General features: G+C 35.7%; 1 protein-coding gene across 1 annotated transcript in view; it reads left to right on the top strand.

Moving 5' to 3' along the window:
- Window positions 1–21737, top strand: part of LOC113498243 (lysine-specific demethylase 3A-like) — a 155968-nt gene that overhangs the window by 94263 nt on the left and 39968 nt on the right. Inside the window, exon 8 of the mRNA XM_026878185.1 lies at window positions 19010–19051. Within this exon, the coding sequence (XP_026733986.1) occupies window positions 19010–19051 (42 nt within the window). The remainder of the gene's footprint in view (window positions 1–19009; window positions 19052–21737) is intronic.

Here is a 21737-nt window from a genome sequence, read left to right as displayed (position 1 = left end):
ATGCCCTTTTATTCCAAGAAATAATTGTAAAGTTTCCTTAAATTCCTTTGACGTCTTACTGTGGCAATATAAAAGAAATAGCTAACATTTAAAAAAACATTCTGACTTTTTTTCTTAGTTTAAGTGTTTTAAATATATATCGTGATGGATTATAAAAACATAAAAGGTTAATTGAAATAGTATTGCTTTAGTCATGTTTCCTATTTAAATCAATTCATTAAATTATTACTGAGCTCGGTTCTTTATTATGCCATTCCATTTGTTGGGTTTATCCAGTATTATCGAAGCCAATAATTTATGCAATCCATTAATTTATACAGCGATACTGTTGCTGAGTGTTGCTACATGTACCAACTTGCCTACAAGGGTATTCTTATTCATTCACAGTGTATCATGTCCTTTTGCATGAGTCACAGACTGCGCTCGGTCCCACAGGCAAATAGTGTTTGATCAAAACAGCTCATAATGCACTCAACTGTCGTGAGTCCAGCGATATAAATCAGCCAGTGTCAGTTTTCGTTTAGAGTAACTGCATTTTCAGACGCACACTTAACCAACACACACACACATACACAATAATACACATGTGTTGTCGGGCTCCATGCCAAAACATTTGCCAGACTTCGAAATGTTTCCATTGTAAATCACTGTGGAATAAAAAACAAAATCTCATTATATATCATTTGAATGGATCTTGAATGATGTCATTGACACACCTTGCAAACGGCTCAAGATTAATTTTATGATATTCGTGATAACGGTTTTTAGCTTATTATGTGAACATAAAAGAATTCTACCTAACGAGAATTCTAATAATAAATTTAATTAAACGGTCTTTTACATCAAAGGTTCTCGTGAATCAGTCCTAATAAACATTTATTACCTAATGTATCGAGTAACAAAATTTATTAATAGATAATCACACATCGCGATCGCCTGATTGCACCTACTGATATTGGAAATCTTTAAGCTATCGCGACAACAGATTGCATTGGAAATTTTCCCAGAACTCAATACCGCTTGTTTTATTTCTCTTACGGAAACATAAAGTGGAAAACAAAAGGAGAAGTGTTGTTAGTACTGTTAAGAGGCATGTGTAGAGCTAATGCATTCGGTTTGAAATCATAACAATACACAATAGAAACAGCCGGTCACCTTTCATCTATAAACACCGTGCCGTTCAATAGTTCCCAGCCAATTCTTACGACTACAGGAAAATAAACAGCTGACGTAGCATGTTTGTCTCGTATTCCCTGAATATTAAATAGTTTATCTACTGCGCAAATGTACGCATTCATTTTCCCTATTTATACATATTTTGCTGTAAGTTATTCATTATATTGTTCACGTATATTTATAACAATCGCATAAGCTTTTTATTATTGACACCGAGGCAATTATCTTACCAGGCAACGTATATTTGTATTTTGTAAATCATGTGACTTGATATTTAATTAATTATAGATAATGGACTTTGTCTAATGATATCGTTCACTCAACGTGTTTTTACATACTTGTGCTATCTCTAAAGAGTTTGATAACATAAATCCTCATTATTAAGTTTATCATTGGAAGCGATAAGACGTCTGTTATCATTTTAAACAAACTGGCGTATGATTATGAACTAGGTCACAACTACAGTTTATTTTCATTACGCTGTTATCAGAAACGCTATTATTTTGGTTTGTCTTTTAATAAAATTGATTGTACTTTCCAGAAATTGCAGTTTCAAGAACGTTTATTTAAGAGCGTGATAAATATTTTTGAAGATATATGCTTCAATATTCGCATCGTATTGTATTTTAGAGCTCAATAATATGCTTACAATATTATAGTATTTAATGTTTTGTCACACGTTGTTAAAGGGTTAGAGTCAGAACGGCCAACAAGAATTGAATAAAATGTAGAGTTGCGCCCACGTGCCGTTTATTTGATCCATTATGCCGCTCTCCTTCGTGACTAGGAACCTTAAACAATGCTAAAAACATTTATACTTCACCGTTTTAAAACTTGTGAACTATAACAGTTCCGTTTCTTAGAACTATGCCAATTAACAACTATTTACACCAAACTCTTTTCAACTATGTTTCTGGTTACAAACTTCAAATAACTTTATTTCTATACCCAGCTAATAAATTCAATGAACTCCTACGTATTTTTAAACAGTCGTATTAATATGTATCTGGCGAATTATGCAAAGGAACTCGATAATCTGGTAATCAATATGCGCATACAGTGGAGCGGACATCTCGGATCACGTCTCGATCTTGGTCAAGGCGAGGCTGACGACCGTGGCGGCACGCCAAACGTGCCCACCGTAATGGATGCCATTTATCATATTTTTTATTGGAAACAATGAGCAGAGGACAATGTTTATGACTGCCGACGTTCGCGACGCTCTCGCAAATCTTCAATGAGTATAATTTGACTTTGAACGTTGGGAAAATTTTAGTAATTTGTTCGGCGAATAAAATGGAGATGAAATACATAAACAGGCGACGTAAGAGGTCATGACCCTCACGGATGAGGAAACGCCGAGGTGGAGACAATTTTATTACAGCCACTAAGACCAAGACCATGAACGAAGCAATTATTTTAAACGAATTGTTATTTCCATGTAGCTTTCTGAAACGGTATTGTAGTAAACCTGTTTGTCTAAAACATTTACAGACGACATATTTGTTATTGCTAATATTAACATTTTCTCACAATATGCAATGTCACAATCCGACGCTGAAAACGATAAAACTGTGTGTTAAGTAAGCAAATTAATGCGGTATCGCGAATTGGTTGGCGTCGCTCCAACAAAACAGAATATGGTCGCTATTTCAAGGGCATTAAGACTTTACAATTTACGCTTATTTTGCAAATATTCAACTTGCAAAAAAACAAGTTGTACCTACTTTATTATCTTCATTGATGTTATTGATAGCAAGAGATTGTAAATAATCTTTTAACTTTTTATTAACACGTAATTGTAGAGTGTTCTTTCTATGTAGATATTTATTTGTTTTGATAAGAACGCTTACGTCATCATAATCGTCACGAATCCATCGTTCTGAAACGGCCAGTCGTTATCCATAAAACGAAAGACCATAAATTATATTTCCCAATTTCAGAGCATCGTAACGTGAAGGAAAACAAACGATAAACGCGATGACTCACAGTTCAAGAGTGCGGAGTTACACCTACTTATCGTCTTTCTTATACAATACAATTTTCAATCAAGTTGTTTACATTAATAGCCTATTGTTAAGTGTGTTTTAAATCACTTTCTCTACTTCAAATAACTTCATACTCTGCTATAATTCCTTCGGTTTATTACGTAGATGCTTTCTTATTGCGACATCTCGACATATACCCATTCTAATTTTAGTTTAGTTACGATCCTTTGAGTTTTCGTAACAATTATTACACGTTTATAGCGAGTGCGTGAACTCTATGGTTGTAAATAGCTATCTGAAGTGGAATTGGAAATACGCCAACTTCGATGTACAAGTAATCGTATTTCAAGTGGTCGTATCAACTAAATGTTGATTGATGGTTTCCCTTCTCTGTAAACGACCGGTTCGACCTTTGCCGGAGTCAACTTGAATATAAATGTGGAATCATTTTCACGGAATCATACCTGCCGTGATTGTTCATATTCCGCATACGTGCTCGGATAATGCGACGACCAATAAAAACATAATGCTTTTTATTTTAATCTATACCTGCGAAGTGAGTCGTTGATAAAATCAGTACGAACAGTTTAAAGAACGGCGATACGAAAACAAACAGCTTTTTTATGTTATGTAACGGCACAAAGGTGTAAACTTTCAAAACCCGTTAAGAAATGTAGTCGGTATGATACTGAGAATCCAAACCAATTTGAGTTTAGTCAACAAATATCAAGTGAACCCGGGTCCAACCAATTAAAGTTCGATCGTATAAAACATGTTGAAGTACCCTTCCTCTCTCGGGCTTTTAATGAGTTTCCAGTGTAATTTACAGTTATTGTTTTACCCTAGTGGCCGTGGATTTCGGAGTTGTTACATCCGTTGAATACCAAATACGGTCGAAGTAGAAACTTGGTGGTCACCTCGAGTTTAATATCAGATTATCTTTAAGACTGAAGACATTATTAAACTTATGATGATTATTAAATTGGATTGTTCTGTAAGGTTCTTCATGTTTTCTCAGAAAACAACTTTCTAAGTATTAAGAGTATTTAATCAACAAAATGTCAGTGACTCCTCTTATCGGGAAGTCAAGTAATTATCAATTATACACGAAACATTTTTGCTAAAACATGTCATTAGATTAACTAAATGATAATTTAATGAGAATGTTTTAAAAGTACGGAAAACGAACTGATATTTATCAAACATAACGCGTATATTACAGTCACGCCCGTTTCCCGAGGTACAGTCGACAGCACAATAACGATGATACGTTATCATTGTTAAGATCTTTATGTTAAAGGAGTAAAGTATATTTTTGTAAGCCGTTGTAACTCAAATAATTTGTGTATTGTACGCTGATATTTATCATTATAAAAAAAAAACAAGATAGCAAACAACACTAATTTGATACGGCCGTTGCTAAGTGTTTAATTTTATTATTATTGTTCTTAACTTTTAAATATTTAACATTCTCTCAAATATTTGACTTTCACTCAATCCAACTGAAAGCGTAATTATGTGTTGGCCGTAATTAGTTAATATAAATGATCTCAAAGATAAACACAGTCGTATAGTTTGTAATTAATAATGATTTTAACGGAGATAATTTATCGAGGTACCTTACTAAGAAGTTCATTACCTGTAATGATCGAACAAAGTAATTTAGTTGGCGAGACCCTAATCTTCAAAGACTAATATGGAGAAACTAAGACCAGTAATCTAAGAACTAATTTACTACTCAGGAAAATAATTAATATGATCCATCATTGCATTAGAAACGTATTTTGCTAAGCCATTAATACTGTTTTCTCTTTACTTATGAAACAATTTCATATTTACAAAGTTTGAAGCGAAGGCAAAATTTAATAGAGTTCTCTTGCAATCTCAAGCTCTTAGTTAATAATCAATTCAGGAACTTGGTGAATCTGCACAACTCAATTATATCAGCTGAGGTCGATGAGAAGTTCCGTTTCAGTAAGATATTTATCATACTGTAGCGACTTAGGTAGTACTTATACTTACTAAGTCCTTCATAAGTTGAGTTTGAACATAAACCAGTCAGATTTAAAAGTTATTTCTGTATGAAAATTACAACCATACATTTATGCCCATGCATTATCTGGAAAAAAAAACTATCTAGTCTGGTAATCGCGATTCCAGAGATTTAGCTTAGTAACAAACTTACGAACGACCATACAGACAGTTTTGTACCTTTTGGCTACCCTAAAAACAGCAACCATTAATTTAATCAAAATACAAACACTTAATATAACGGTGAAAATATTGAAGTCATTATATAATTCAATTAAAGTATTCGTTTACATAATTTCGAAAAGATTGTACCAAAATAAGTCTGAAGTTGGAAATAACTTCTCGGTAACCGTAAAAATTCAAATACAATTAGTACGAAACATCTAAATACAGAAATAACCACTTTAACATTTAACTGTAAATTTAGCAACGCCATTATACAGTTTGTGACTCAACTCGGAGTTGGGAAGGAAAGTTAAATATTATAACTTTATAAGGTTTTACATTTCGCAAGATGACGTTTAGTTCAGATTTCCCGGGAATGTTATAAAACTTCCCTGTGATTCTTTGTTTCTATTTCATTAAAACGAAAGTTTAAACAAATTTTCGTGTTTTACGCAACGTTTATTTCCATTTCATTTCGACACGACCGATATTTTTTATGGTTGTGTAATTGGAGTATTTTAAGATTGAATTTGGTTGTTTACTCAGTTCGGTAACCTGTTGTAATTATTTGATATACAAAATAGAAATAAGTATTTTAATGAATTTAATGAAGTTACCTCATCGAATAAATAACGTAAACCAATGAATTATTTATTAGCTAAATTGTATAAATTTCCATAATTGTATATAGATTTTAAATAAATACCGATTAAAAAGTTAAGTCGAGATTTAATATTCCGTCCTTGTAAAATATTCTAAACTGTTATCAAGATCATGTTGAGAAAGTAATTACGGTTCATATTAGCGAAGTTTGCTAACAGTGACAAACTTGCAGATTATCTACTTCCAGCCATTACAGTTTTGAAGGAGCGAAGTTCTAGCCGGTACAAGTTCCGAACTTACCAACTTTGTGGACTGCGCCAACTCGTGGCGCACCACTCCACTATCAAATACATTATATACATTTCCCTCTTTGTCTTTTGTTTGTTCTCTTACTTACCATCCTATAAAAACAAATCGATCCATTAAACATTTTAATTGGTTTGCGAAATTATGTAAATTCATTAACTACTGATACGAAATTTAAATTAATACGTAACATGGAACAGTGAAGGGTGTTAATTTAACTGGAAGTAATGCGGTATCTGTTCAACAAGTACCCGCAACAGAAGTTTCGCCCCCACTGACAACAATATGTAATGAAATCGTGGCGAATTCAATTAATCCACAGAACGATCAACTTTTTCTCTCAGTCCCAAGTGTCAAACAAAGTTAGGAGCCCTAAAAGATTCCAAAATAATCGGATAGAAGCCGAGGGTGGTAGAACTTTGTCAATTTTGCCCCCCGCCGCCAGTTTAAACCGTTTGAAAGGGGTGAGCGACGGCGACGGGCGGCTGCCGAGCGCGGAGCGGGAAGCCTCCCTCCTCTTTGGTGTTCGTGAATACCGCTTAAAGTTCTCGACGTAATTGCTGTCTGGCTGCGAATAAACTTTGTATTACATTACCCGAGTTAATTTATAGTGTCTTCTTATTCATTGCTTAAAGTTAGTTTTGTTTTCCAAACGACCGGAGTTATTCTAACTAGAAAAGTTTTCTTAAAACTTATGTGTGTGTATGTGCAAGTTTGATACATATGTCTTAGTTTTATCAACGTCGACTTCAGCGAACAAAGAATTCATTTCTCTTCGCATTCGTTCTTATTAGGTCATGAAGTTTCTGCAGCTAACTAATGCGCACTTTATTGCTGTAATGGAATTTTATGTCGCCAACAACTCATGGTCTGTCTCAAACTAGCATTAACTGAACTTTATAGATATTACTCGACGTTACGTCGTTTTGCGTCACAAATCATGTCTCTGGATCGTGATTAATAACTAAATAGGACATTAAAAGTATCATAAATCATTCGATCAGATATAAAGATGCTCCTAACAACGAATGATCACTCGTGATTATTGCTCTCAATGGGTTCGTGTTCGACGCGTCCTTGACTTGCCTCGGAAATAACTACATCGCTTTATGAAAAACGGTGCTTTCAAAACTAAACAACGAAATTAATTCTGATAATTTTGTATTAAATACTTTGTAACAAATTGTAAATAGTCACGCAATCTTATTAATAAGTACCTAAGTACATGCCTATTGGACAGTTGGTCACGAAATATCGTGATTGTAAGTTTAAAACGTCTCTATTAAAACAGGACAGTCTCGAAAGGCGGCCAATTGTATCTCGTTTGCACACAGACGTCGAAAGTTCACAACTGTGTTGCCGTACTAATTGACTGTGAACTTTACTATTAAGGGGTTAAGTGGGACGTAGTTTATCGAAAGCAACAGTAGACACAACAATATAGAGTATTATACGAGTAATCTTAACTAATCTACGCAATGACCGTAACAACGGGAAGTCAGTTTGAACGAATAATGTAAATTGATTTAGTGAATGAGATAATTTGTGCAATTAATCGAGCGGCTGCATATTGCAAGCCAATAAATTTGATGAGCCTCGGGCGAAGGTTATCTGCGTAATTGGTTGTTGTGCGCGCACATTCCATGACGAGCGAAATCCATTTATATTAGAGCCGTATGATAACGATAAACCAACGAGGTCAGACGAGAGCGCGCAAAAAATAGAAACGCTGTTTTACTGCGCGTGACTAAAGACTCGATGCAGGCAAGATGGCGTGCACATCCATCTCCTTCTAACGGTTGCAATCCGCTACATCTATCCCATTCTATCAGATTTGGTTGCCGTTAATTTTTTTGCTAACTGGCCGGTTTTTTATCCACTTTTTTGTCATTGAATTTCACGAATTACGTGATGGTAGCGAACTGGCGAGAGCTCGGCGTTTGTGCTTTTGTTGACTTTTTGCTATCTTTTGAGGTTATGTAATGATAACCCCGGTATATTAGATATTCGAATAGGTATTTTATCATGAAGTATATTTAGACAGTCGTGAACTCGCTCTTTGAGATAAGATTTGCAAAAACGAATATATTTTTTTCGGGGACATTTGTGTACATATTCGTATGGAATGAAGGTATTATGAGCAAGTAGTTATCCACATTTACATGCAAGACTAAACACAAACAGCCACAATGCGTGCCCTAAGAGAGGCGTCGAGATAAAAACTCTTTGCATAGTGTATTCGGTCTGAGCGCCTGTTTACGTTGGCACAAAAGCGAGTTATATAACGGAGCCCACCTTTTTAGTATCGTCTTGAGATTGATGCTCTTGCCTACCCCAGCCTATCAGCTGTCGAGACGCGACGCACATATTAATGCCCCTCTTGGAATTTTGATGTGAATTTGTCTGGAATGAGATTACCACGTCCGAGTAACTTAACGATAATATGCTATAACACAAAGCATTCCACTTTAACATGTTGCAATGCTTGGATGTGCATATTTAAGCACTGTCACAATATCAATTTAATTTATTGCTGCCTTTGACATTAATTTGACAACAGGTAAATTAAATGACTAAGATAAATAATGAACGAGACGCACAAAAAGTCGTGTCAATCTGGCAACATCGCGTAGACGTAATAATAATACATAACAAAACAGTATAATGGTGAGTCACGCATGGCGTGATGGTCGCCGAGGAAACGTTTGTCTCGGAAAACATTAAATTACTATAACAAACGTAGTAGCGGCGAATCAAAATACCAATGACATTAATCATTTTCTGAGAAACGACCGTAAACATTTGTTTACTCATAAAATACAAAATGGAACGTCTTATCCAAATTTAAACTTCTAAAGCAATAAACATGTTAGTTAAAAATAAACTAAACAAGTCTGTTCGTCTCTACATTACAAGTTTATCAAGTAAGGAATAACATTATTCGCATTACAAATGACACGATATGCATACGGATATTATTTCTTACGCCTACAACGCTTTGTGTGCAATTTTCCAAACAATTTAACACAATAGTAATGTTGCTGAAATGTAACTATTGTTTATAAATATCTGTTATCTTGGCAGTGATTCAGGCGTAAAGTAACTCCCGTTTGTTTACATTTAGCTCTTTACGATTTTGATGATATGGTCATAACTAGGCTATGTGGGAACTAATAAAGGATGTACCACATTAGAGGAGCTGCAATTCTAGGACATGTAGGTGGGCAGACTGCTTTATTATTAGGTACTCCAACATTAAGAAAATTTCATTGACGTGGGTGCTTGAATAGGCTATATTGGGAATTTTACGACTTATACCAGTTTAATATCCGACTCTACAAACACGATTAACGCAATAAAATTTTATTTGGAGTGCTCTAATAACTTAGCTATGTTTTATGGACCAGTAAGTATATCGGTTGTAGTATTTAAACGTACATTATAGAGTGAATAATATCAGTGCAGCTGCTGAAAGGGTACACGAACCAATCAATAAATTCAATAGCAGTCGGCCATTGGAATGTTGCACAAATAAAAAAACACGTGGTGTACACGAATTGTTCCGCTCCGTTTAGCGCTCGTATGCTGTTGCCAAGCGGACGCGTGGACACGTGATGTTTTCCGAACGAGCCCAATCCAAGATGGCCGCCAGCACCAAAGCCGCCATTCGCTTTCCCACGTCGCGCACCACCACTTCGCACGCTTCATTCTCGTTTCTTTTCTATTGTGCATAGTAATTCGCTATTGCATTTTTGTGCTAACTTCGTTTTGACGATTGCGTCTTTATTAGCTTTGTTCCCGTTAATGTTTATTTTGAAATAAACTGCTGCGTCGCTATTTTGAAACATACGATGCGTTACCGCGAGCGTTTTACGAGCTAAAGGTTCTTCTATAAGCACGTAGCGAGCGTTAACACACACGTGGCAGCTCGGGTTGGAGCCATTAGCTCACATGTGTTAACAACGTAACCGTGAGCATGACAGATGTGGGTAACAACACTTATGAGACAAAGAATGGCTGGACGACATGTGTTTTTTACAAATACTAATGACTCATTAGAATTGTTGAATAGAGCACGTTGATTGAAATAAGATTAATCACTACTTCATTTTGCACCGTCACTCAGCGTGTTTGACTACTTGGATCAATATTTGTTATTCAAATTGTGTTCGTACAATAAAATACAATCAATTATTTTAACCTACATTCGGGGTGACTTGTACTGTTGTTATCTAGGCGTCATTTAATTTGCATTCTTTATTATCTATGCATTGTTCTTCAAGTCATTAATACGGGGTTCTTCACATTGTTCTCGGTTCGCACGGCGTGATGTCATGTTCGTTGTTCTCAGAACATCGACTTTACACTTTTTTCGCTCTTTGTAGAAGCAGATTAAACTTTTTATGCTACACTCTACGCTTAATCTAATATTGACAAATGCGATGCCACGAAACGAGGCCATTGCCTTCGACGCAGCGCAATTATCGAACATAAAGGACACCGGTGAACGGAAATAACTGGAATAGATTAACCACTTGAAATATTTAAAGGCATTTAAAAGCATTTGATAGTACAAAGTTTAGATTTAAACAGAATCGAAACATGGTAATTCAAAATAATGAAAATACATACGAGGAAGAGAATTAGACTAATTGTATTCGTCTAATTGAACAATGAATTGTAGTTACTTATTTAAACATGATTACAACTACAATAGCACATTCAAGTTTAACTTCCACTAACCAATGAATTAAACATTGCTGAACTCATTTATATAAACAAGTTTAATTGTTGATCTATAAACATTTGAATGCAGTTTAGTGGCACGTAACGTTTCAGTATTGTATAGAGTAATAAGAATCGTTTAGATATTTGCCGAGGATGTGTGTCACGGCTAAAACCCGCGCGTGTGTGCTGTTCAAGTGTTTCATACATATTCAAGCGCCGGACTGCGATCATAGTCACTCGCCATTGGCCCGCAAAACTAGCTGAATACTAAGTGAACGCCTTTGCAAGATCTGCATTGGAATTATATTCGATTTTGGTTTCCTGTAGCACGATCGGGCATGGCCAGGAAGCCATCAAATTTACACATTACACTATTGAAGTTTGATACCACGCCGAGTACCTATTTTTATATTTAACGATGTGACGGACGAAGCACTAATACTGTATTTATTTGCTCGTATCGTAATCCATTTTTACACGTTATTATTAAACAGTATTGTTTATAAGCGGCATAGCATGGAGTTGACCCACTTGCTTGAGATAAGAGTTATCAATTTGTTATGAGTGTGATGTATTAGTTGTGCAATTTCGTTATCGTGTGTATTTATTGCTGGATTGATAACATTGTTGATTTTTCAAGTTCATCAATATCCTTTGTTCTTATTCAGAGCTCTGTAAACACTCGTTACTGTTCCGATATTTGTTTAGTATTCAATATGATTGTTTGCATAAACAATGACGCACTCCCTTCGTGTCTTGTAGTCGTAGCACTATTTATATTTGCGTATTTGCTAATTAAGCTAATGAACTTGTTTTCAATTCAATTGATTCAGAGTGCCATAGGTAATCCAAATTCACTCTAAACGAAAACATGTATTATTTATTCATTTAATTGAATACTTGTCAATTTGTTAATTAATATGTAACCTATTTACACAGGTAAAGACATCTGATAAGGTCAGTTCATTAACATCTTAACGTGTTATTTAGGAACGAAGCATTTAAGTGTAATTTAATTCCAAGTTATTCAGCGAGCAAGACAAACTGCCGCGCTTGTTCGGTCAAGGTGACCTTCCTTGCGTCCAGTCACATCGCAACTTAACGGCTCCCTATTCAATGTAAATTTTGCGAGACCTTGTCCACGATTCGTAAGCTCTAAATTCGTATAAAGTCACAACTAGTGAATTTTAGAATCTTGGCCGCTGGTATGCATCAAATAAATTATTAGCACATTTTGAAATGCACGAGCGCCGGTTTCTTTAAATAACAAAAGAAAGAGGAACACGTGCTGCGCACCGTCCGCCATTTTGCAATATAAATAGCAAGATGGCGGCGGGCCGTCGGTTGGCGAAAGTACTCGGTAATTATAAGCGGCGCGGCGCGGCGGGTAGGCGAGCTGAAACGCGACGATCTATGGCCGGCCGATGCACGCAATGCTTAGCTTGATTTATATCGCTCTCTTGTTTCCATTCGACCGATTGTTCTCGGCTTTATGCGCTCGAGACTCGCAATTCTGGTAGTATTGTTTCCGACGACCATGGGAACCGAGCTCGCGTGGGTTCTCAATGACCTTTATTGCTTATGCGACTCTGCTAAATGAATTTTGTTTACAGTTCAAGTTCACAATATTTATTGGTAAAACGATCGTTTGGGTATTCGTTTTTTTAGCTAGAACAGGTCTTGAATAACAATTGTTACCGGTTTTTTAACTTTCCTGAATTCTGTATGCTAGGTAAATACAAACGATCTGTCATGAAATTCTAATACATCGATGACGCAAATTGATCGAATTATTCAATCAACAACCGGGAAGATAATACATTATATATTGAATAAATTTCCTCCACCTTGATCTGTATCCATTTATAGTCAGTATTGTGTACATAAATAGGTGAATCGTTAATATAAACATTAAACCTCACACAAGTGTGAATATTCACAGCTATGACGGAGGAAAATCCATATGTAATCATGATCGTATATAAAGTTTACTAAAATCAATAATAATGTTCGACCTCGTGTTATCATCTCATTTAATACCTACTTTAAAAGAAATATGTAAATACATACGTCAGCGTCATACAGACGTTATATTCCAATTGTATAATATAAGAGCGTATCAACATCGATAAAAAGAGTTAGATATTTTTAGATTCGATATTATTCCACTTTAAAGTACGAATACATTTAGATGTATAATGTGATCTGAATTTAAGTATATAGGTATCAAGTTTGTATAGTAAACACATCTAGATCAATTGTTGAGAGGCGATAACACAACATGATGTTGGCAAACAATTGTGTGGACGCTGGGTGGCTGCACTCCGGCTACCGACGTCTCGCTTCGCAAATAGCTCCAAGAGTTATTAGCCTCAGCCAAACACCAACACTCTCCCGTTAATCAATATTTAATACCCCATTTCCGCTAAAATACTAACTCAATATACAAAACTTTCATTACAACGAAAGCCGGATTTTCAATTTCAGAATCACGGTAATAATAAGATTATGATTTCCGTTATTTCCGTTGCGTAGACATGATTACAGTCTTAACACTGGTTATTATTAAATTCTTCGCTGAATTTTGTATAAAATAGAAAATAGCCATAGTCGGTTATTGAGGTCTTTTGAATAATCAAGTCTACTCTATTTGCATTCTGGTCAATCAACATTTATTGGTATCTAAAATGGCTGCATATTACTAGATAACAGCAATCGAGACAACGTTGAATTTACGACTTGATTGCGACTGCCACACATGGTATAAATGTTACTGTACAAATTTATTGGAATTCATGGCCAGCTAGTTATTATCATCGTACAAATAAGTGCTGATACTGTAGTCAGAGTGGGCGGCCTACAATAATGTAATGGATCGTAACATTTACGACGTATGCACATCACTATTCAATGTAAAGTGACCTCATTTCCAATGTTTTTATTCATCTCCAACGCTCGGTTACTAAAGTGTTTTTATTCATCGCATGATGGAAGCCTACGTCACGGCCTCTACAATCGATTAAGGTTTTGCTCTATTTTTTAGGTTTGTTTAAATCAAACTGAAGTCAACGCATTTGCATTGGCTTCCTTTTTCGAGCGACCGCCCGTGAAGGCTCGGCTCTAACCCGGAAAATAAAAACGGCTTTTCAATGTGAGCCATGACAGCATTGCCAGCTCAATACAAAACAAACAATAAGTATCGAAAAAAGCCAGTTGCTGGATCGCTTTTTATTGAGTTTCATTCACAATGAACGTCTAGCAATCAGTTTAAAATAGAACATACGTAATTATTCCACTTTGTTACATATGCGTAACTCTTTACATTATTCACTCTTCAGATAATATTTCAGAGATTCCATCTTTGAACATAAATTACTTTTTTTCCCCAAAATAACGTATATATTAAGTTGTTATTTTGGTTTCCATGAACTTCACGTGTTTAAAGATTGCTGTAGACGAGTCTTCGAGCGATCAATAAGATTTATAAACAAGTTTCCATTCAAGTTAATTACAAAGACGATAAGACGGTGCATTGAACGACATAATTGATAATATAATACTCTTACTCGTAACACGATTGCATTTCAATTGCTATTGTTGTCGTAATGAATGTACCGACACGATTTAACAACTACCAGTGCAGTTTTACGTAATTGGTTATTTCTTTTTTCTTAGAAACAATTACCATTTTCGCGTGCTTTTTGTTCCGAGGCATATCTAGCGAGTGTTAGTCGTAACAAACAGATGCCAGCGCATTGTTTATTACCGCTGGCATATTTCAGCAGACCGACAGAGGATCGCATGCCAACTCGTTTGACCTCATTCCCGAGACTAGTTCTGCGTAAACTCTCATATCGGGTTTATGAAAACATACCTATTTTAAGACTATATAAGCTCCAGACCGGTCCAACTTATTATTTGTTTGTATTACAGCTGGAACGTGTGCCAAGTGTGTGCGTGTTTTCAATGTTCGGCGTTACTCAGTCTGATTTACTATAAACATCTCGAGAGAAAGGCGTCGATGAGAGATAACGCGTTTTTACCGACATCGATTCATTACACCATTCTCGTAACACAAAATGTAAAATATTTATACAGCAATACTCATACATTCCAGCAACCGATTCCGATTATGTTTGTTCTCGTAACATGAGATATTTCAACATGTGAGGCCGGTTTCGTGGAGCATGCACCTACATGTATTGTGGTTAATACTTCACATAAATTCAATGAGTCTCGTCCGGTGACTCGGTGAGCGAGCTCTGCCAGCCAGTTCTGACAGGCCGGCGCTCGGTTAGGCGACATCCGCTAACTGCACGACAACCAGTTCTACCATCTTATCTCAATTAGAAAGTTAAACATTATCTGACACTGACGGGTGATCGATGAGGCTGAAATTGTTTTTCTAATACAATTAGATCAGCACTCGATGTGTTTTCCATTCAGATCGCTTTCAGTTAAGACATTACTGTGTAGTTTATAGCGCTGATAAGTTTATCGAGTAGTATTTATTTCGCGTTTGATTGCGGAGTAAGAATAATGTAGTATTTATATCGCAATTTAAACGATACATTTTATGTTAGTCACGATGAATCACCTCGCAAGTGCTGTCGAGACCTAGTAATTATCTTGTTTCTTAGTAATGGTGCTAAACGGATGCTGTTTAATGTAACAAACATAACATGTGCTGGATGAATTGCAAACATTAATGAGTAGGTTCAAGAAGCGAGCTAAATATAGTCGCGCTACACATTGTGTATAAAGCTATAAAAGTTTTAATGGAATGTTGGTGGAGTTGCTTTAGAATTTATGATGTTATAATATTTTTGATGTCATTTGTATTAAGTACTTTATGATTTCAACTATCAATAAACAAATGACAATCAAACAAGCTCATACATTGGAGTATTTGTTCACTTTTCTCGTTCAAATCAAGCGTAGTATGAACCACGAGGTATATCGGGCAATGAACGCCGTCGAGTCCCCATTTCTCACGTTCAGACCAGTTGCAGACTCGCCGGTCTGCATGCCGATCAAGAAAGGCAGTGCTGCGGTGCCTTAAAGGGAAAAACGGCATGTTTTTTTGTTTCCCAGTATGCGTCCGCCATTACCATTAGCCCGTGCGTGCGGTTCAAATAATGATTAGATTTAGTCTCGCAACGTCTTTCGTTAGGCTGATGTTGCACTGGGGAATTGGTACAAGTTAAATAGTGAGTACTTAATCAAAATCAAATGGCTTTTGGTAGACGTACACGACGTAACACAATAACAACAATTTCGATGTAAGTCGCTTAACGAAAGGTAGAGTTTAAGTTCAGTATTAAGCACAACATAGGTATATTATATAAAAATCTTCACAATTGTAATGTTAATATTCTGAATTTTAGTTTCAGTCTCTACTCAGTGCATCATCGACCTTAGCAAATTATTTCGGCCAAACGATGTTTTTTGTCTGACAGCAAGATGTTGTTCGTTCCTGAGCGCTTCTGGAAATATGCGTAAAAAGTAGACGCTATTAAAATAAATAGCTGTTCATTCTGAGGAAGCCTTCCAATTATTTCAGCCTGAGATTTTTGATATTTTATTCTGGAATGCAGAAAAATATACCTCAATGTTTTAGCCACTACTTTTGTAGTACTAGGAACGATGAAACAGACCTTAAGTTGTGGTGTTACTCGTTAACTTCAGTTTAAATATTGTTTAGCTTAGTTGAGTACAAAGTTACAAACCTTTCAGATTAGCGAATAGAAGGGCTGATCCTCTAGATAAGCCGACCAATAACGATTTATATGATAAAGATAACTTTGCGTCAACTAGTTATGATTAATTTATTAACTTAATCTATTTCCCATTTAACCACCTGTCCGCTTTGCTTTTAGTTGTTCATACCAGTTCATAGACTGGTTTAATAAACTATTGGGAATGTTTCTCGAAATTATAGCCCAGAGTAATAAAATGTTAGTAAGTTCTATCTATATTAAATCGAGTCCGTTCGTTAATAAACAAATGAGACTCGCCCAAACTTCGTAACATAAAGAAGCAAATATAATATACAGCCAGTGAACATAACAATATATTAATAACATCCACATGGAAATAGTTTGAGTCTAGAACAGGACAAAAACCTCCTAAATCTATGTAATTATGGCCGACATACGTGTATTTCACTACAATTGACAGGTGATTATGTTAAACAGCCAACCGCGCCAGCATGCCATTAACTGGATAATGTTCTCTATTGCATAAGTTATAAACAGGTTCCAATAAAATGTCAGACGAGTCATACGAGCATTAAACACAGCTGTTTCTTCTACACCTACGCTACAATTATGGATGTAGGTTTATTTTTTGATTAATTGATTGCAAACTTGTATGATACAGTTTCTTAATATGGACTTGATGAAAGGGAATTTTATGAAAACGCATTTGGTGTTTCGTGTTATTTCTTAATTGGATCGATATATCACACGTGTATAAATATAAATAAACGTTGTTTTGAATGTGTGAGATTAGAAAGTATTTGTTGTATTAAGGTTGTATAAGCGTTTGGGTTAACCATTAGGCGCCGTCGTTGCCACGTCGCCGTCGCGTCCTCGTCGCTTATGAGTCCGCGGTTAGTGAACCGGCAGCTGCAAGCCGGCCATGCGGGCAAACAGAAACTCGAGAGACTGCCACTCGCCCACCTGCCGTACTCCCAACCCTTGTCTGATTTGACCAGCCGCTCTCCACATTTACATACCATTAATTATTTCGGATATCGCAGATAATCGCTACATTAAATAACGTACGCATATCGAATAAACTTGCATGTCATGCGAAATTACTATCCATTTAAATAACTCGTTTTATTTTAGATCTTCGTGTTCAAGTTAGTTGGAAACGTTGCGTAACTATTTTAAAATGCCATATTAGGTAATAACAACCTCTTGTATAAATACCAGAGTAGTATTTTTATATTGAAGTACCTTCAAAGTGGTTTACTCTTACTCACACGACGGGTAGCCGAAACCGGTCTTTACCCGCCGCCATTCTTGAAGGAGTTATAAATATTGAGCAGATAAATATGATTGACCTTTAAATGAAAAAACAAATATTAATGACACTGCAAATTAATTAAAATTGAAGAAATATTAAGAAAAGGTGTGTTGTATTCATATAAAATTCTTTTACCAATGATACTTGACCTCTGAAGTATGAAAAATATCTTTGTATTATTATACTTTCCCTTATCCCATTAAAAATGTTAAGTTTTATTTGTTGGAGTACTTAATCATTAATTCGATAGATTACTCACCATATATGGCTTCTTAATTATAAATAAATGAATGCCATACATAGCTCATACACACATATACAGTTATATTAATTACCCTTCACAATGCGACGAGCAAAAAGGTTTCATTAGTTATTCAAACTTTTTATTACAATGAAGTAGGTACATTGTTTTTGGTTAACCTAACTTCTTAATTCATAATCGTAAAATCCAAGAATATGTCGTAACTTTATTTTAATAATTACGGAACGCTGTATTATAACAGTTTCATTGATTCGACAACATTCGTTGAGTTTCTTTATGCTAATTTTAATAGGTATCGACTATCTAAATTGTAATAAAATAACGTGTTTTGTATCAGAACACGTTTTTCCTATGAATAAAGTTACTATTTTTCCGTGGGTTTTTGCGCTCATAAATATTTTATCTTATCGCATTTTTAGACGACTTCTGCTGAAAAGATGTTTCTATAAATATCCTAAGAAAATACCGGTATTTATTTAGCTCATATGTTGATACAATAAGGATAAAAATATACCTACTTACTCCATTCTGACATTATTGGAAAAACAGAAAGCCCTTATGTTATTTCTTTTAAGAGGCTTTACAACACAAATACATAAATACGTTATGTATTTATAAATAGCTTCATATTTATTGTACAAGTTAAGTTTATGCCAAATTACACATTTTTTTTGTTATTTTTCATTAGATTAATAGAAATTGTCTTTTGTTTCAGGTTCATCGCCAGAACGCGATACTGCCGAAATTAACAATAAAGGTACAACAACATTGTTAACATTTCGATTACTATTCATGAAAACATGTATTCAGAGCTCATATCGATCAGTGTTTGCCTGTTTTCAATACCAAATAACCGTACCTCTGCTTCCATAACGCGTGTTCTTTTTTTGAACGCTGTAACTAAGGCTGATGGTACACTGCCGTCCTTTAAACTGAATTATTAAAAAATATAATATTCAGTCAATTTATCTAGTGCTCCGCAAAATATGCCACCTGATGTCAAGATTGATAACTCTCATAAACTAAATAGCCGTTCACGAATCTGACATTGACGAATTGATTATCGATACCGGAGTGACGTACTAAGCTTAAAATGGATACTTACCGAGTAAATAAACAAACTGATATACATTGGAAGATACTAAATGACGAGATAAACGTAAAATCTTACCGTTTTATAAAAATAATTTAACAAATTGGGAATTTTATATTCGTGTAATCTTTTATTTTCGAGAATAACAAGAATCTCGTTATCAAGTTGTGTCCCATCAAGGCGTTTTATTTTTATTATCTCCCTGTCTGCCGCCACCTTCACGAGAATCATAAACGTGTTTACGTTAAAAAATCGAGATCACCATCCTTAATTTTACATTCAAATCTGTATCTTTGTTTGTCCAAGCCTCATCTGCGTATGCATGGAGTATTTATGCTCCTCAACACGACTTCTAAAAGCCAGAGGTCACTGCGGACGACAAATACATTTGTTATTATCATTTCACAATCTGAATTTCAATTCAGCATCCGAGTAACGGGGTCACATCGTTTTCGATAGATATTTCTACATAATTCTTTATTCGTGCGTCCGTTTTGTTTATGATAAATAGGTTTACGCAGTACTCTTACTATTTTGAGCAACGGTACGTTTCTAATTGGTATGTATGATATTCGTGTATCATTGGATTCTTGTTTGTGTACCGAGCAATGGTTCTGTTCTTGTTTGAAATTGTGGGCTTTGTTTTAGCGTAGGTTAAAACAACACGCTCGGTTTTCCCTTCTCCGCCACACACGAGGTGCCACCCTCGACTTTATTTTCTTTTCTCCACGTCCGCCTCACCTTTTCGCGCTGGCAGGCACTATAATAAAGTATGTACTCTCAGGGTCACTCGAAACCGGCCTGAAACTTTAGTTTGTTATGTTAAAGCCGACCTCAAATGTCGGTACCTTATTTCTCGCTTATTCGTACCTTGTAACAATAATATCACGTATTGAGTGAGATTATTAAACGCCTACAGAACGTGTTTAAGGACCACTGTAGGTACATTATTATATTATGAATTCTCATTTGGTATCGCTAACAGAATTTATGGTTTGACTGAAGTAGAGATCATAAAATACCAATTCAATTTAGTGTAGAGTCGGCGTCACTCATTCCAAGAAATCGCTTTATTATTTATCGAGTTGTGCTATAAATAAAAATAAATACTTTAGTAAACCGGTAACAGCTTCGGTTAAGTAGGTGTGCGTCATCTTAAATCTTTTATAGAGATAATTATATGAATATTCATAGCATGCTGGCGGGATCAATTTGTGGTGTTGCCAAGAACTGGCCTCTCGGTTTTTTGTGGCCGTTACGACTTGTACTGAGAACGATTACAAGTTATTATAACCGTGTGTGTATCATGGACATGATACTTATTACTTATAAACACCTGCTTTATACGAGTGTGGGCGCGTCCGAGCTTCCGATAGGCACGATTAATCAAAAACTGGTAATTAATTGGTATGGACGTCCCGCGTCCGTGCCGTGTGATAGCTCGGCTATTTGATGACGCACAACTCTGTATCAAACAGCACTGCTATTGAACACACGATGTTATGTGTAATGTCAGAGCCAGCTCTGTCTAATTGTTTGCACGCTGTAATGACAGATGATAGATACCGGTGGATTGCAGCTCTACCGAGGTACATTCACAATACGTGAGCATACAATGTAACATAACTACAGTTTTAAAACTATGTTACATTACAATCTTTCAAAAACATCACTTGCTAATGGCATTTGAGAATAATAGAACATTAAAACTATTTTAAATGACTGTCTCTATTAAACAACAACGAGTATTATTCATGTTACGTTACATTACGTCATGTATACGCATTTGTACAATTAACGTGTGATAAAAACAACTAAAAAGGTCTTAAGTATATTCAATAGTGCCCCATAGATCTCGCGTGACATTGACAGCCTCACAATTAATTGATCGCATAAAAAGATTGACAGCGAACAAAGAGATACCCGAAGATACGAAGATTGCCGAACAATGCCGAAGAGGTCAAACGAACAAGTCGAACGAGTATTTCGTGTAGTATGCACCAGTAAGAAAGTCGCCGGTGAAAGTACGAAGCTGGCTCTAATTCGCCCGACTGAATTATTAAATGAGTTTCATAACATGATTCGTAACTAAACCGGTTCCTTTAGTTCAGACTTACAAGGTAATCTCATATTATTGTAATTTAATGATCCAGGGAATAATAATAAAAGTAAAGTATGCGAGATTTGTAAAGCGAACCTGTCCCTTTGTTGGGAGCGACCGGGACGAGGGTCCGGGCCTCTGGGGTCGCCCATTATGTACTTGAATAGATTCGGGATCTCCTTCCCAACGGTTACTGTTATTGTTGAGTTACCTGTTTGACTGATGGGCTGCTTTATATACGAGTTTAAT

Source organism: Trichoplusia ni, chromosome 10, assembly GCF_003590095.1.
Source record: "Trichoplusia ni isolate ovarian cell line Hi5 chromosome 10, tn1, whole genome shotgun sequence".
NCBI classification, from domain to species: Eukaryota; Metazoa; Arthropoda; class Insecta; order Lepidoptera; family Noctuidae; genus Trichoplusia; species Trichoplusia ni.
Note: the sequence above shows the minus strand (reverse complement) of the source record. Positions and strands in the feature narration are given on the sequence as shown.